Source organism: Solea solea, chromosome 19 (genome assembly GCF_958295425.1).
Source record: "Solea solea chromosome 19, fSolSol10.1, whole genome shotgun sequence".
NCBI lineage: Eukaryota > Metazoa > Chordata > Actinopteri > Pleuronectiformes > Soleidae > Solea > Solea solea.
The window spans coordinates 15,057,859-15,071,674 of NC_081152.1; the positions used below are offsets into that span (position 1 = coordinate 15,057,859).

Below are 13,816 nucleotides of genomic sequence, written 5' to 3' on the forward strand. Positions count from 1 at the left end.
ATTCTCTGTCAGACTGGCAGAGCAGCCTTGTCTTATCATTTGCACTCTGGTCTTTCATCAAGAATGTATCTGTTACTTTAGTACTAAAAGTGGTCTTGATACCCTAGAGTCACAATAGGCAGTGACTTGATTATTTTTTTGCAGAAGCTGTGTTCCCAACAAAATACACCAACAAGGACGGCAGAGATACTTACAGAAAAAGAAAGTCTATAAATCATCACTCAAATCTACATCATCTGTTATCTGTCTGAAAGACAGGAAGTTATTTTTTGAGGCTCTCTGATTAATATCTACTGCCACAGTCATTGGCAAGTGGTAAAATCAGATGCAACTTACAACACAAAATAGCAGTGAATTAGAGCCAGACTACCGCAGACTCTCTGGAAACACCAAACATATATATGTATATATTTTTTAATTTAAATGACATTTGTTGTGTTGTACCCTTGTTTGTTCCCTTGATTTTTACTTGAGTTTACTTTTTTCTTTAAGAAAGGCATGCGTATTCACGTGTATTTTGTAAATTGCACATTCAATCTTCATAAAAAAGAAGGTGATTTAAAAATAACAATGAATAACAATACTTGAATGAGCCTTCTATTAAACTATTGTTCAAAATTGACTCAATAACAAAATATGTGAATTTTAACAACAGTTCACAGAGTGCTAAAAACAGAACTAAGTGTCTCGAATAATCAAACAATTGGTTTGCCGTGCATTATTTTTCTTATTATCCTGTAGCTCTGAACTGTATAGACCGGACTCAACGACTGTGTTATTTTCTCTCTTTATGTACAGTACAGTGATTTCATAGCTTTTGAACTCAGTCATACCCATGTTTTGCTATGTTAATGCAGAGAACACTATAGTATTATGTTTAAATATTCAAATAGTCTACATAAAGTCAATTTTATCTATTATATAAATGGGTACATGCCCTCTGTGATATATGTATTATGGCAATTGGGGCTTATTTCCCATAACAAGCCTATGTTTGGCATTGGATTTTCACCAAAAAAAGAGAAAGAAATCCTGGTTGATCACCTTATAAGGTGCTATGAAAAAGTTCCAGCACACATTTCATCCCGTGATGAGGTTCCACCATGTTGTGGTGTCCTTGAGAAAGACATAAACACCTGTCCAAAACATCTCTAATTAGATTCTAGCTTTTACTCTCTCACGTGACCTTTATATGTCACATCACATCACAATGAGCAGCTACCGAGGCAGTAAGACTTCTTTTCATGGTCTAAATATGACGATGGAGGTCCTATGCTGTGTGTGATGTCTGGAAGATAGTGAAGGATCTTTGTCAGATTACACATGCAACCCACATACACAACATTACACAACACCATTAATTGTTGTCTATGATTTTTTTTTAAGTTAAAACTTAGCTGATAATTAAACTACATCATCAACTGTTAGTTCTTTTAAATTATCAATTTATCCTGAGAAAACAATTAGTGGTCTAACTTCCATATTGTAATATTGCATTTGAAAACATATTTTATAACCGACTGACTGTCTTTGCTGCACTCGTGTGGACAAAAACATTACTACAGGTGAATGATACTAAATTATCTACAGTGTACTTATTCGGCTAAGTGTACTTAGCCGAATGTGGTGTGGCTTGTTTTTTTCTCTTTATTTATTTATAATTGTACTTTTTAATTGTATATATAAATATAAAACATAAAAATATATAAAGACTTGAAACAACTCGTATTAAGCACTAAACTGAATTTCGAGGCTGTATCGCATTTGGAGTACTGTAATTGCAGACGAAATTGTAAATTCAAACATCAATCTGTATCTATTTTTGTAAATATTTGATGTTGTACAAGTAAAAACATGTTCTGCAATCGAAGGGGACGCTCTCACTCTGTGACGTATGCGGAAAAGAGAACATGACAACTATCGCGATATTTACACAAAAGGTCAAAGTTGATACTTGTATTGGCCATGTGTGATTCGTGTCTATCCTGGGCTAATGTGTACTGCTGCAGTTTACTCGTTATGCTTTCATATTCCTGAATATTTGTTTGATTGAAATTTTAGTTCAGACAATGATTTATGTTTATTGACTGATATATTTCGTTCACGTGCTGATCAGAGTTACTTTAACGATAGTATCTCGTGCCTCTTCGTTAGCTTCGTCAGTTCAACCCGGTTGTATTGATGATGAGCCGAAGGATTTTGTAACTATGACTTAGCCGAACATGTTAAATTTCCGACCGCTGCTGAGTGCCTTAGTTAATAACCCATTGACGTCAAAAACAAGCGGTAAGACAACTCAAACATTGTTATTATGTGAATATGTAACTAGTCTTCCAGCTGCTAATGAGCCTCTTCTCACCTTCATACCTTTCTCATGAAAGTAAATGTGCTAAATGTCTTTACAGTCTTGTTTAAGACAGGGTGTTTTCGTACAGTTGGCAATGTATGATTCTGGATTGTTTATTGTCGTCTTCCCAGGTTGTATTTATACATTCTGCTGCACAATGAGTGAAGCATCCAAAGATGAGCCCACGGCCAAGCTGATTAAAAGAAGCCATGAAGAGAATGAAGACTCCGCTGAGAGGGTCCAGGCTTCAAAAAGAATTAAAGCAGAAGGGGAAAACACTGAAGATGAGAGGAAGTACCCTAAAAAGAAAGTGGTCCTCCTCATGGCATACTCTGGAAAGGGATATTATGGCATGCAGGTACATACTGTGGCTGGGCTCTGTCTGTAAGATGTAAACATTTTATTTTTCACATCTCAATAAATGTAGCTGTTTTTTTCCTGTTTCAGAGGAATGTTGGAACCTCTGAGTTTAGGACCATTGAAGATGAACTGGTCACCGCACTCGTCAAATCTGGTTGCATCCCTGAAAACCACGGTGATGAAATGAAGAAGATGTCTTTCCAAAGGTGTGCCAGAACAGACAAGGTAGGTGGTTTGTACAGTGGGAACTCATTTCACAGTTGTATGACAATACGGCATTTCTGAAGGTGAATGAGCTGCTAAAATGTTTCTCACTGTAATGCATCTTTATTTTCGCTCATGGTGCTTGCCTATCGCCTGAATCATATCGCCTAACTAACTGTTGGCATTCATCATCGTTACTGTTATGTCACTCTCTCAAAAGAATATTTATGTCTTTTAGGGCGTGTCTGCTGCTGGCCAAGTTGTGTCTCTAAAGCTGCGGCTGATGGAAGAAGTAATTGAAAAAATCAATGAGCACCTGCCCGCACAGATTAAAGTGCTTGGTAAGACACGTGTCTACTGAATTATAATTTGAAATATTGCATGCTAAGGGACAGACAAAATTCTTAGTCAAGTTGTGTAACAGTCAACCTTCAGTAAATGGAGATGAGGGATAACTATTTTACATTTCTTCCCACAGGTCTTAAACGGGTGACCCAGAGTTTCAATGCCAAAAATAACTGTGACGCTCGCACCTACTCCTATATGCTTCCAACAGTGGCCTTTGCCCCAAAAGACTATGATACTGGGAATATATCAGCCTTCCGTTTAGAACCCGAGACGCTTCAGAGGGTGAACCGTTTGTTTAGTCTGTACAAAGGCACCCATAACTTCCACAACTTCACCTCCCAGAAGGCTCCAAATGACCCCAGTGCTCGCCGCTACATCATGGAAATGTCCTGTGGAGAGCCTTTCATCTGCGACAATTCTCAGTTTTCTGTGATCACTGTCCGGGGCCAGAGCTTTATGCTGCACCAAATACGCAAGATGATTGGTTTGGTGATTGCGGTGATGAAGGGCTATGTAAACGAGGAAGTGATAGAGAGGAGCTGGGGACAGGAGAAGGTGGATGTGCCAAAAGCTCCAGGTCTGGGATTGGTTCTGGAAAGAGTTCACTTTGACCGGTACAACAAACGGTTTGGAGGGGACGGACTGCATGAATGCCTAGAATGGGACCATGAGGAGGAAGCAATCAAGACCTTTAAGGAGGGTCACATCTACCCAACAATTGTTGAGACCGAGTGTCAGGAGGGTTCCATGGTCAGCTGGATGGCCACACTTCCTATCCATGACTTTAAAAACTCAGCTGGTGAAACTCAAGATGACAAGGACCAGAAACAGGTATTCATAGTAGAGACGCAGCATTTATTTATAACACTAATGTATGAAATAAGTAACACATAATGATCTAGTCTGTCCTATGTTTTTTTGTTTTTTTTTATCCCTAGGACAATGCCGATGACGGGAATGCCACAGACTAGGTCACTGCCTGGTGGAAGTGACACTTTCTCATTTTCTTTTTAGGTCTAAAGGTCTACCTTCCAAGACGGATGGATGTTTTATAGTGGATGTAATTTCTGTTACTCTTATACAAATGTTATTAAATCTATAAATAACAAGATAGTGTGTCTCTGTTCTTTTTTTCCCCTAATGATTGTAACTTTCTGATTGGAAAAATCAATCAGATCACTTCTGTGATATATTTAAATCCAAACAATAGGGTAGACATTGTATGTTAGTATCAGTTGCCACTGCAAGTCTCAGTAGTTCTTTTTGATCAGTTAAAATTGGTTTGAATCTTCATGAGGTTTTATTTGTCTGAGCTGCCTGAAACAGAAATTTTAATGTAGACAGTTCAGCCACCTCGTTGGAAACGAAATGAAATCCTGCTTCACAAAGCTTGTGTCCTGCTGATGAAAAAGCCTATACACACATAAAATATATTTGCATGATGATAAATCAGAAAATCAACATGGTCTGGATTTATACAAATTCCTATAGCTTTTATTGCTGAAAAACAAGATGCTTTAATATGCAACCAGGAGTTTTACATTTTTGAGTGATGCAACTGTTTTTAATTGAAGAACTGATCACATCTATTAGACATGTCCATGAGGTCAGAGCTTCTGTTTCCAGTGTAGGTTGACATGTACTGATGGAAGAGGAAAACAGTTTCCACAGACATGATTTTGAAGAAACATTATTCAGAGAGAGATGTAAAATGTGTAGTTGGATAACATCACAATGTCTAATATGAGCCAACATCAAATAATATTTAGTGTATGTTTAATTCTGGCTGTCAATTGCCTCACCGTTTCTAATACGTGCATCATCTGTTGTTCCTTATAACTGTAAATTCATGTTTTTTCTCAAAGTCATTCTGAGGTGATAATTCTGAAGTAGTACTTCACCCTCCAGTCACTAGGAGGCGATACTCCATCTGTGGTTCAAAGCGATGTCGCATTCAAAACCGTTGGAGTGACAGATATATTATTGTACACCATCGACAGTGGCCAAAATCTAAAATCAAAATAAATAAATTCAAATTATAATAAAGTATCAATGCAGTACGCAACATTCTATTCAAACTATATCAAAAAGTTATATTTAGAAACATTTAGTTTGTGTGCCTTCATTGTACCTTCAGGGAAGTAGTGGACTTTCGTACATTTAAAAGTAACTTGAACGCATCACCAATGAGTAAACATGGCGCCGACCAAGAAACGCAACGTGAGTTCGTCAAAAACAACAAAACAAAGTGTAATAACGCCTAAAATCGAAATCAGCCACAAAGTGGGCCGTATACTTAACAACAGAACACGTGCCAACGACGTGTTTGACCTACTGGAGTTCCTTCAGGTAATATATAGGCATTTATTTGAGTAACAACTGTGGTATTACTGGTGGTCGTGCTAATGGTTACGTTGCTTAGCATTTCTCGTGGTGTGTTCTTTCTCTTCGTGTGTGTTCGTAGTCAGACAATGAGAAGCATTTCAAACGTGCTGTCATGTCGTGCAACAAACTGTTCTGCACCTTGTTGAAGAAGAAGGATCTGTACATTGGAAAACTGCCCGAAGAGGAGGAGGCGTTGAGAGGTGAGTCCTGAATGAACTTACGATAATAGGTGACAGATGTGAGCAGGATTTTCATAGTCGACATCATTGAAAATATGAGCCTCCCTCTATTGATTCCTGATCCTTAAATGATGGTGATGAAATGAAAATGAAACAAATGCTGTTTGTCTGTCTGGTTTCAGGAAGTTACAGTGCGGAGGAGAAGTACCAAATCTTCATGAGGCACCGTTACAACAGCTGTGTGGAAATACTGCTCGACCTCCTCTGCCATGAAGTTCACGATGTCTGGGTGAGTTGACTGAAGCTGTTTTCAGATACGAGCTCCCCCGTAATGTCCAGAGGTTTGGTTCCTGTCATGTGTCGTTCACATTTGGCAAAAGCTGTAGGACATTGTGTGGGTGATTTACAACAACATGAAAATGCTCAGTAAGATCCAGGCGAGTTAGTGGAACTTGACATGGGTTTACTCACATCGAATATTAATTGGAGAGTAAACTAGGGAGCCGGCAAGAGAATTCTTCTGTCAAATGTAGATAACTGGTAGTAAAATCAAGTGTCATTACAAAGCCACATTTGTATGAAATATTACAGTTGTTACATTGAAAAAATGTAAAATGTAATTGTGCAAACACAGGAGAGTTCCCTGTGCTGCTTGATGAAGTTTGCCACCGCAGAAGGACAGCATCCTCTTGAGGACTTGGACTGGAGTGAACATTACAGCTTCCCGAGGGAACTCATCCAGGTTGGATTATGAAAAATCACATTGATTAATTTCCATTTCAGTCATTTCCCTATTCTCATACATCAGATACGTCAGGGTTTTGAGTAGCCTTTGAGACATGTTTCTGTCTTTTATCTGTCAGAGAGTGGTGGACAGGTTGCTGTCCAAAACTGTGGACAATTCCATGCTGATCTCCCGGTTCCAGGAATACCTTGAGATGGTGGACGTTAGCTACTATACAATGAGCTCTATCCGTGAGAGTTTTGGCCAAATATTGGATAAAAACAAAGGGGTAGGGATGCTCTTCATAGCTTGTCGATCATGTGTATCTTTTTAATATTATCACGTTTTTTAATGGACTTGGTGCTAAAATCTCTTGGCTTGTGTTGTCTTAGGCAGTGTCACCCATATACCAGTACAATGTGTTCACCCTCATGTCCAACATCAGTGTGCCAAGCCAGGAGTCAGAGCTAACCAACTTCCTGGTCAAACAGGAAGGTGAGGACTGCAGTGAAGTTGCCATCACAACATTAGTAACACAGGTTCCAATATCCACTTTGTAATGATGCTATTAAATGTTATATTTTTATTTTGTCTAGCCAAGCATGAGGACTGGAAAGCAGCTAAACTGAATGTAAGTAAAAAAAATATTTTTAATCTGTCTGTCACACGTCTCCTTTCGATGCTAAAGTTACTTGGTGAGACCTGAAACCTTGTATTTCTTTACAGGAGCACAAGCGTGTCTTTGAGAGGATGTGGCTTGGCTTTCTCAAATATAAGGTAAACATCTACATTTTTACCTTCATACATGGGTCGCTGTGTCTCTTTGATACAATGCTGCTTCGTTTCTCTGTTTTCTGCTGTAGTTGCCAAGCAGCATGTATAAAAAGGTCTTGGTGATTCTCCATGACTCCATTTTGCCCCACATGAGTAAACCCGCACTGATGATTGACTTCTTGACTGCGGCCTATGACGTTGGTAAGTTGTACACGGGGATTGGTTGTGACAGTGTCTGAACAATCCACTAATTCACGGTTCACATTCGCTTTGCAGGGTGTAATATTTGGTAGTGCGGAATATAATTTGACATGTCATATTTTTAATTGAATAGGTGGCGCAATCAGCCTACTGGCCCTCAATGGCCTTTTTGTCCTTATACATCAACACAACCTGTGAGTATAAAAGTAATGTTTGCCACCTTTATGTCACTTACAATAACTAATACAAAAGAAATTGACATAATTAATGGCATAAATAATTGTTGTGTGCGTGTGTTTTTTCAGGGATTACCCTGATTTCTACAAGAAGCTGTACAATCTACTTGAGCCCTCTATTTTCCATGTGAAATACAGAGCACGCTTTTTCTACTTAGCCAACCTCTTCCTTAGCTCCAGGTAAGAGCAGTCATGCTCAATTATGACTTTTCTTTTAACAAACTTCTATAGCTTGTCTGTATCTGTACAGTTAAAGACGTGTATACAGGTACCTTCTATGGCTGTATAATTAATTGTCAGTATTTTTCCTCCCACTATTTAACATAAATGACCATTCAAATTTGTATTTGTGCTTCCAGTCACTTACCAGTCTACCTAGTGGCTGCATTTATCAAACGCCTGGCTCGTTTGGCTCTTACGGCACCGCCCGCAGCCATCCTCATCGTGCTGCCCTTCATCTACAACCTGATCCGTCGCCACCCGTCGTGCAGGGTCCTCATTCACAAGCCCAGCACAGAGGATGGTGAGTAGTACCATTTCATTTTTATCTTTTTGTTTTTAGATGCAGTCCAGTCTTCTACAATCTTAGGAGCATTTTGTCTCTTTGTGCTCATAATAAACAGAGCCTTTGGAGGACCCGTATGCAATGGAGGAAGAGGACCCTGCTCTGTGCCGTGCATTAGAGAGCAGCTTGTGGGAAGTGAAGGTATATATGTGACACTCGCCACAGTTAGCTTCACTGTTGCTGGAGAAATATCACATGTGAGATGGAGTCCATGTTAATAGACGTACACTTTGTCATTTTCTGCAGACTCTGCAGAGACATTACCATCCTGATGTGTCAAAAGCTGCAATGCTGATCAACAGCCCGCTTTCAGAGCAAGAGCAGGACATCAGTGAGGTGCTGGAGATAACAGCCTATGAGGTGAGCTGACAAATCTGAAAGTTTCTTCAGTGGTTTCTTCTCTAATATTCATCTTAAACTCCTTGTCTTCTCTTCCCCCAGCTGATGGAGAAAGACCTGAAGCAGCCAGAGAACAAGAACATCCCACTGGAGTTTGAGAAGGCCTCACAGTTACTAGTAGGAGGAGGGAATGTGTTAGGACAACACTTCTGTCTGAATTAAAAATGACTCCAAATGTCAACTTTTCTCAGGACCAATTCATGCACCAGTTTGGACTGAACAGGAAATCTGGACAGACTCCCGCTTAGAAAACAACCTGCCTTCCTGAGACATGTTTGATCAGGTGTTTTGTGTTTTTCCATCACTGTCCATGTCTCTATTATACATGAATAAAAACCTTTGACAAAAGCTTGTTCTCCTCATTCAGATGAATCACCACAATGAGCACACAAGGTACTATTCAAAGCGGTGGCTCATTTAGTGACATATTTATAATGCACTTGCTGCTCAGGCTCTCTTCTGCTTCAGCGGCAGATAAACCATTTCTGCTGAAAAGGTAAATGGGTAATATTTTGCTAATTAGCCAAACAACGTCACGTAAGGCCCGTGTGTTTTAATGAGCACAACATTCTGTCCTGTTTTAGCAGAAAAGGTTAAGCATTACTGATGACCTTAACAATGGCTCTTTTAATTTGAATCTTTATGCAGGCCTCATGTGGGTCATGCAGTTTTAAATACTTCAGGTCTGGGTATTGATTCTGATTTTGACCAAACTACATAGTCACATAAACCTTTATAAGGTATAATATATAGGTTATATAGGGTTTTAGATACTCAGTGCATCCTACAGTCCAGTCATCTACAATCTAAGGGCAAACGTCACATGTGAGATGGAGTCGAAATTAAATAACCTTTTTGCTTTTTCTGCAGACGTTGCAGAGATAATGCTGGAGATAACCACAGATGATCTGACGCCTCCTAAATTCAGTGGTTTCTCCATCTGTTTGGTTGTAGCTATGTGTTACAAACAAAATGAGAGTTAATATACATCTTAAACTCCTCGTCTTCGGTAGACCATTAATCATTTCCTTTGTTCTTTTCCCCCAGATGATGGAAAAAGACCTCCTGAAGCTCGTTTTCTTTCCTTCCACGTGCTGTTCACATGTCGTCCTCTTGTAAAGTGGACCATATGGACACACAGCGGGGCAGCCCCCGGGAACAAGAACGCATGTGAGAGCCCATTCTGAATCACAACTCACTTCGGTTTGAAAAGAGCAAAGTCATATCAGGAAGACTCTGTCCAATAACAACACTGACCGACACGAGGACAGACAGACAGACAGACAGACAGACAGACAGACAGACAGATCCTGTGTCGGGGACAGAAACCCATGAAGGGGACAGAAGCTACTAAGTAAACACTCCAGTGACTCAGCTATTTTTTTTTTATAAATATATCTTTTAATTTTTGCAGGCTCAATGTTATAATAGGCTTCCACGTGGAGACATGACACTGAACCGTGCCAAAACCTGGAAGATGAGAAGCCTGCAAAACGGCATCACTGTGAAGAGGACAAGAGGAGGTGAAGAAGCTCACTTGGATGGGTAATAATGTCTTTGATTGGTTTCTGATGATAATGTGTTTTATTGCACATTATTTGGTGCAACATAGCATCCTTATATATAAAATGATGCTGCTCTTAAAAGGTCCAGTGGGTCACATTCAGGAGGTTTTAATATACAACCTATAAATGGGTCTGTAATTTGGGCTTTGAAATACACATTTTGTCGTCTTAGAATAATTTATATGTGCTTTAAGCAAGGGCCTTGCTTAATGGAGGCTGTCATCTTGCACCACTGTTTCTCTTGAGCAGCCTGAATGGACAAAACGGAGCATTTTCTCTGGCATGTCAAGGCCACAGTCGTTTCCAGACGTGCTTGGAAGATGGAGGAGGTGAACGGATTGAATCTCATCCACTGCATGAAAAGCTCAGCACAGAAATTTGGTGCGGGCATATTTAAACAGAACGGTAATGACAGTAGTCATTAACACGTGTTCCTGTGCCATCTCAGATGATGTTACTCTTTAATTGGACTAATTAACGCTTAAGTTTAAATGGTGCAACAATGAAAGCCATGCTGATTTGTTTGCACGGAGGCACAGCAGCAATCCACTGATGTCTCCTGTCGACGTGGATGTCAAAGTTTGAAAACAAAGCAGCCATAATCGTGACACGAATCTCGGTAACTGGTGGATTAATAGATGAATTAATGGTTTGATGGCGAATGAAAAAGCCATTCAGGCTTGGATAATGATGTAGATACAGCTCTCACTTTGATAACTCTGTGTATGAGAGAGAGAGAGAGAGAGTGTGAGCTTTGGCAGCACTGCAGGTTCACCAAAGTCTTGGCAGCATGGAACATTTCTCCATGAATCTGCAGGACGCAGGAGTTCCGTTGTTGTCTATCATCCTCCTCCTCCTCCTCCTCCTCCTTCGCTGGTGAGGAAATAGAAGCTGTCCAAGGTGAGTCAGTGCTGTAAAGCTGTTTGAGCATTTGGCCAAGGCTCCGGCAAAAGCTGATTAATAATACATTTTTGTTCTATTACCTGACAGAGGAAGAGGAAATGTGGAAGGGGTGAAAAAGTATTCGTCTTTTGCCAATTAATTGCACTTTAAAGTGTGCCAATCATTCAACTGTGTTCATATTAAATGGAAAATGTGACTGAAATCAGCAACTGGAGTATTTGGTATGATGCAACAGTGCAGTGAGATAATTCAGATCTGAAGTGCAACCAGCATTAACCTTCTTAACCTTCCACGTGTTGGCGTTCTGCATTGCAGTCGCTGTGAATTTGGGCATTCCTGCGTGGGAGTGTTTTTTGCAAAGGTACTCGGCGTAGATGGAGATTTGAGTACCGATAAAAGCTGGGGTTATTTTTGCATGCTGCCCCTGTCATTGTTTTGGTTTGATACTGTAATCCTCTTATGTAACTGAGTGGAGTGCTCTCTCTCTCTCTCTCTCTCTCTGAGCACACTCATGCACATGGACACACACACACACACACACACACACACACATACGTATCAATCATTTCACGTTGCACCTGCGAATGCATGGAAGGAGTGATGCAGGAGCAACAGTGTTCAAATGGAAAAGTGATTTTTAACACACGTGACTGCATGAGTTTGCAGTCGTGATTGTGAAAAAAAAAACATAGGGACATTGACGGCGACAAGCCCAATGTTTTTAATCAAAGAGGATGAAGGAATTGTACAGTAAGTGCCACAGAGCTATTTTTTTGCTAGACTGTTTTAGTGCCATGTACATGAAATATCCCATGTCTTTGCATTTGTTTGACCTGCAACACAATATCATTCATGCAGTAGTAGATTCATATATATATATATACACACACATACTGTACATGCACACACACACGGGCGTTGTACATATGCATACTTGTGTTTTCAGTGTTAATGTGTTGGTAATTTGCTAGTAAGTGCTTTGCAGAGTCAATTTAACCTATTTACTACATCCAGAAATGGAGAAATGTCCAGTAATGGGCCAATTTAAATACATGTCATTGTGTAAAGGGCATGCATATTTGCAGTAGTTTTACAAAAGTGGAAATTTAATCTTAAATAGACAAAATGTCTTGATCAGAAATAGTGAAATGGATGAAATGCATTATGGTAAACTGTGCAAACGCTGTGAATACTGAGCTGCACATGGATTATACATTCAGTTGTATGTTTTGATCTTGTTTGTGTGTGGTTTCGGTGATTGTACAGTATGTGTGAGGAGAGTGTGATGTTTGCAGTGTGGCCACAGTGTGTGTGTGTGTGTAATGTCTGTTTTTTTTTGTTTTTTTCTTGCAGGTGACAATGCGGGATCACACGTCTGGTGCTAATGTGGAGGAGCTGCTGAGGCAGTCGCAGATGGAGTTGCAGTGGATCCAGAGACAGCTGGCCATGATCGCTGCCAGAAACGTACACCATCATCACCTGCACACCAAGGGCAAGGTACTGTAGTGCCACATACTGAAGGCCTGTGTTACTACTACTACTACTACTAATACTACTTCTAGGTAAATGTGTTATTCCATGAACACCTGCGCATGTTTGATTATGGATAATTAAATCTATGGTTGAAAGGCCTTTAGATGAATGCCATTAATGAGCTCAAGTGTCTATAAAGGTTTATATTCCGACTAACAATGATAGTTACTAGTCCTATAAATCATAATAAACTCAGTCCTGTGTAAGAATGCTGCATTGCTACATTGGCTTTCTGTAGTAGATGTCATTTCCTGTCCACAACCACCATATTTATTGGTGAATATTCCTAATCTTGTTCCACCTGTGCACAGACTTCCCCTCCAGTGGTTGGGTAGAATTTTCTGTCTCAAGTTATTTCAGTTCAACTGATTAACGTACTTGACCTTGTCAACGATACATCTGTATGTGTCTGCTGTGTTTCTCATTTTACCTTGGTGAAAGGTTTTTGAGAACTTTAATTGCAGGTTTTCTGACTATTAGTACATTTGATTTTAAATAATAATAATAATACATTTTATTTATTTATAAGCACCCAAGGACACATTACAGAAATGAACAAAGATAATAAAAAACAATAAAACAGCAATAAAACAGAGAAAATATAAACTCTATCTCGCTGTTTTAAAATACAGCAAGTTGAGGCAGAGTCTTGGCCCTGATATCGTCCAAAGCTTGTGGCTTGTTTAAGTGGTTAAATGATGCTTTGCCTTCAGCTATTTGCATATTTAAAGGGGTCACTGCGCATTTCTGCCCAATCCAGTATCCATCTGTTCCTGAACCCCAGTCTCGCAGGGGCTGCGTATCATGCCTGAAACCCAATTCACTGTGAGAGTGATGCGTCTGCTGAAAGGATGGGAACAGACAGTGAGCAAGCGTTGCTAGGCAACAGAGTGGAACAGAGCGTACGCTCAGCTCTCCTCTCCTCACCCTCCGCACACTAAGTATCTCTTGTCTTTCTGTCCTCTCCTCGGTCCTGTGTCCGCAGCCCGGTGTTAAACAGAATGGCTATCGACAGAATACAGTGAGTGACTGCTGCTGCTGCTGCTGCTGCTGCTGCTGCTGCTGCTTTAGCCTCATTAAAACCGCCATTCTG

The 13,816-nt window shown here is 40.0% G+C and overlaps 3 protein-coding genes across 5 annotated transcripts in view; all 3 read left to right on the plus strand.

The window, feature by feature from the left end:
• The first annotated feature begins 1,949 nt into the window (after positions 1–1,949).
• Positions 1,950–4,370, plus strand: pus1 (pseudouridine synthase 1). The gene is made up of 6 exons (XM_058617445.1): positions 1,950–2,286; positions 2,479–2,705; positions 2,795–2,932; positions 3,150–3,252; positions 3,390–4,090; positions 4,198–4,370. The coding sequence occupies exons 1-6, from the start codon at positions 2,223–2,225 to the stop codon at positions 4,228–4,230; spliced, it is 1,266 nt and encodes a 421-aa protein (XP_058473428.1). The 5' UTR covers positions 1,950–2,222; the 3' UTR covers positions 4,231–4,370.
• A 1,059-nt stretch (positions 4,371–5,429) lies between these two features.
• noc4l (nucleolar complex associated 4 homolog) lies at positions 5,430–9,011 on the plus strand. The gene is made up of 15 exons (XM_058617438.1): positions 5,430–5,608; positions 5,724–5,844; positions 6,006–6,112; positions 6,458–6,565; positions 6,687–6,836; positions 6,940–7,042; positions 7,144–7,178; positions 7,274–7,324; positions 7,411–7,522; positions 7,656–7,716; positions 7,828–7,938; positions 8,118–8,281; positions 8,382–8,464; positions 8,570–8,683; positions 8,765–9,011. The coding sequence occupies exons 1-15, from the start codon at positions 5,456–5,458 to the stop codon at positions 8,882–8,884; spliced, it is 1,593 nt and encodes a 530-aa protein (XP_058473421.1). The 5' UTR covers positions 5,430–5,455; the 3' UTR covers positions 8,885–9,011.
• A 3,508-nt stretch (positions 9,012–12,519) lies between these two features.
• LOC131446318 (RIMS-binding protein 2-like) overlaps positions 12,520–13,816 on the plus strand; it is a 55,962-nt gene continuing 54,665 nt past the window's right edge. For 2 of the 3 annotated variants that reach the window (XM_058617472.1, XM_058617471.1), the window contains exon 1: positions 12,521–12,687. In XM_058617472.1, coding sequence (XP_058473455.1) covers positions 12,550–12,687 — 138 coding nt within the window. In that variant the 5' untranslated portion in view covers positions 12,521–12,549. Of the gene's footprint in view, positions 12,688–13,816 lie in introns of all 3 variants that reach the window. The other variant, XM_058617470.1, reaches the window with a different exon arrangement.

What these genes read in the sequence shown, in the direction of transcription:
- pus1 (XM_058617445.1), top strand. Translation starts at nt 2,223, where the DNA reads ATGTTAAATTTCCGACCGCTGCTGAGTGCCTTAGTTAATAACCCATTG. An exon ending in AGGGATATTATGGCATGCAG is followed by an intron (nt 2,706 to 2,794) that starts GTACATACTGTG and finishes TTCCTGTTTCAG; the next exon opens with AGGAATGTTGGAACCTCTGA. An exon ending in ATGACAAGGACCAGAAACAG is followed by an intron (nt 4,091 to 4,197) that starts GTATTCATAGTA and finishes TTTTATCCCTAG; the next exon opens with GACAATGCCGATGACGGGAA.
- noc4l (XM_058617438.1), top strand. Translation starts at nt 5,456, where the DNA reads ATGGCGCCGACCAAGAAACGCAACGTGAGTTCGTCAAAAACAACAAAA. An exon ending in ACCTACTGGAGTTCCTTCAG is followed by an intron (nt 5,609 to 5,723) that starts GTAATATATAGG and finishes GTGTGTTCGTAG; the next exon opens with TCAGACAATGAGAAGCATTT. An exon ending in TGGAGATAACAGCCTATGAG is followed by an intron (nt 8,684 to 8,764) that starts GTGAGCTGACAA and finishes CTCTTCCCCCAG; the next exon opens with CTGATGGAGAAAGACCTGAA.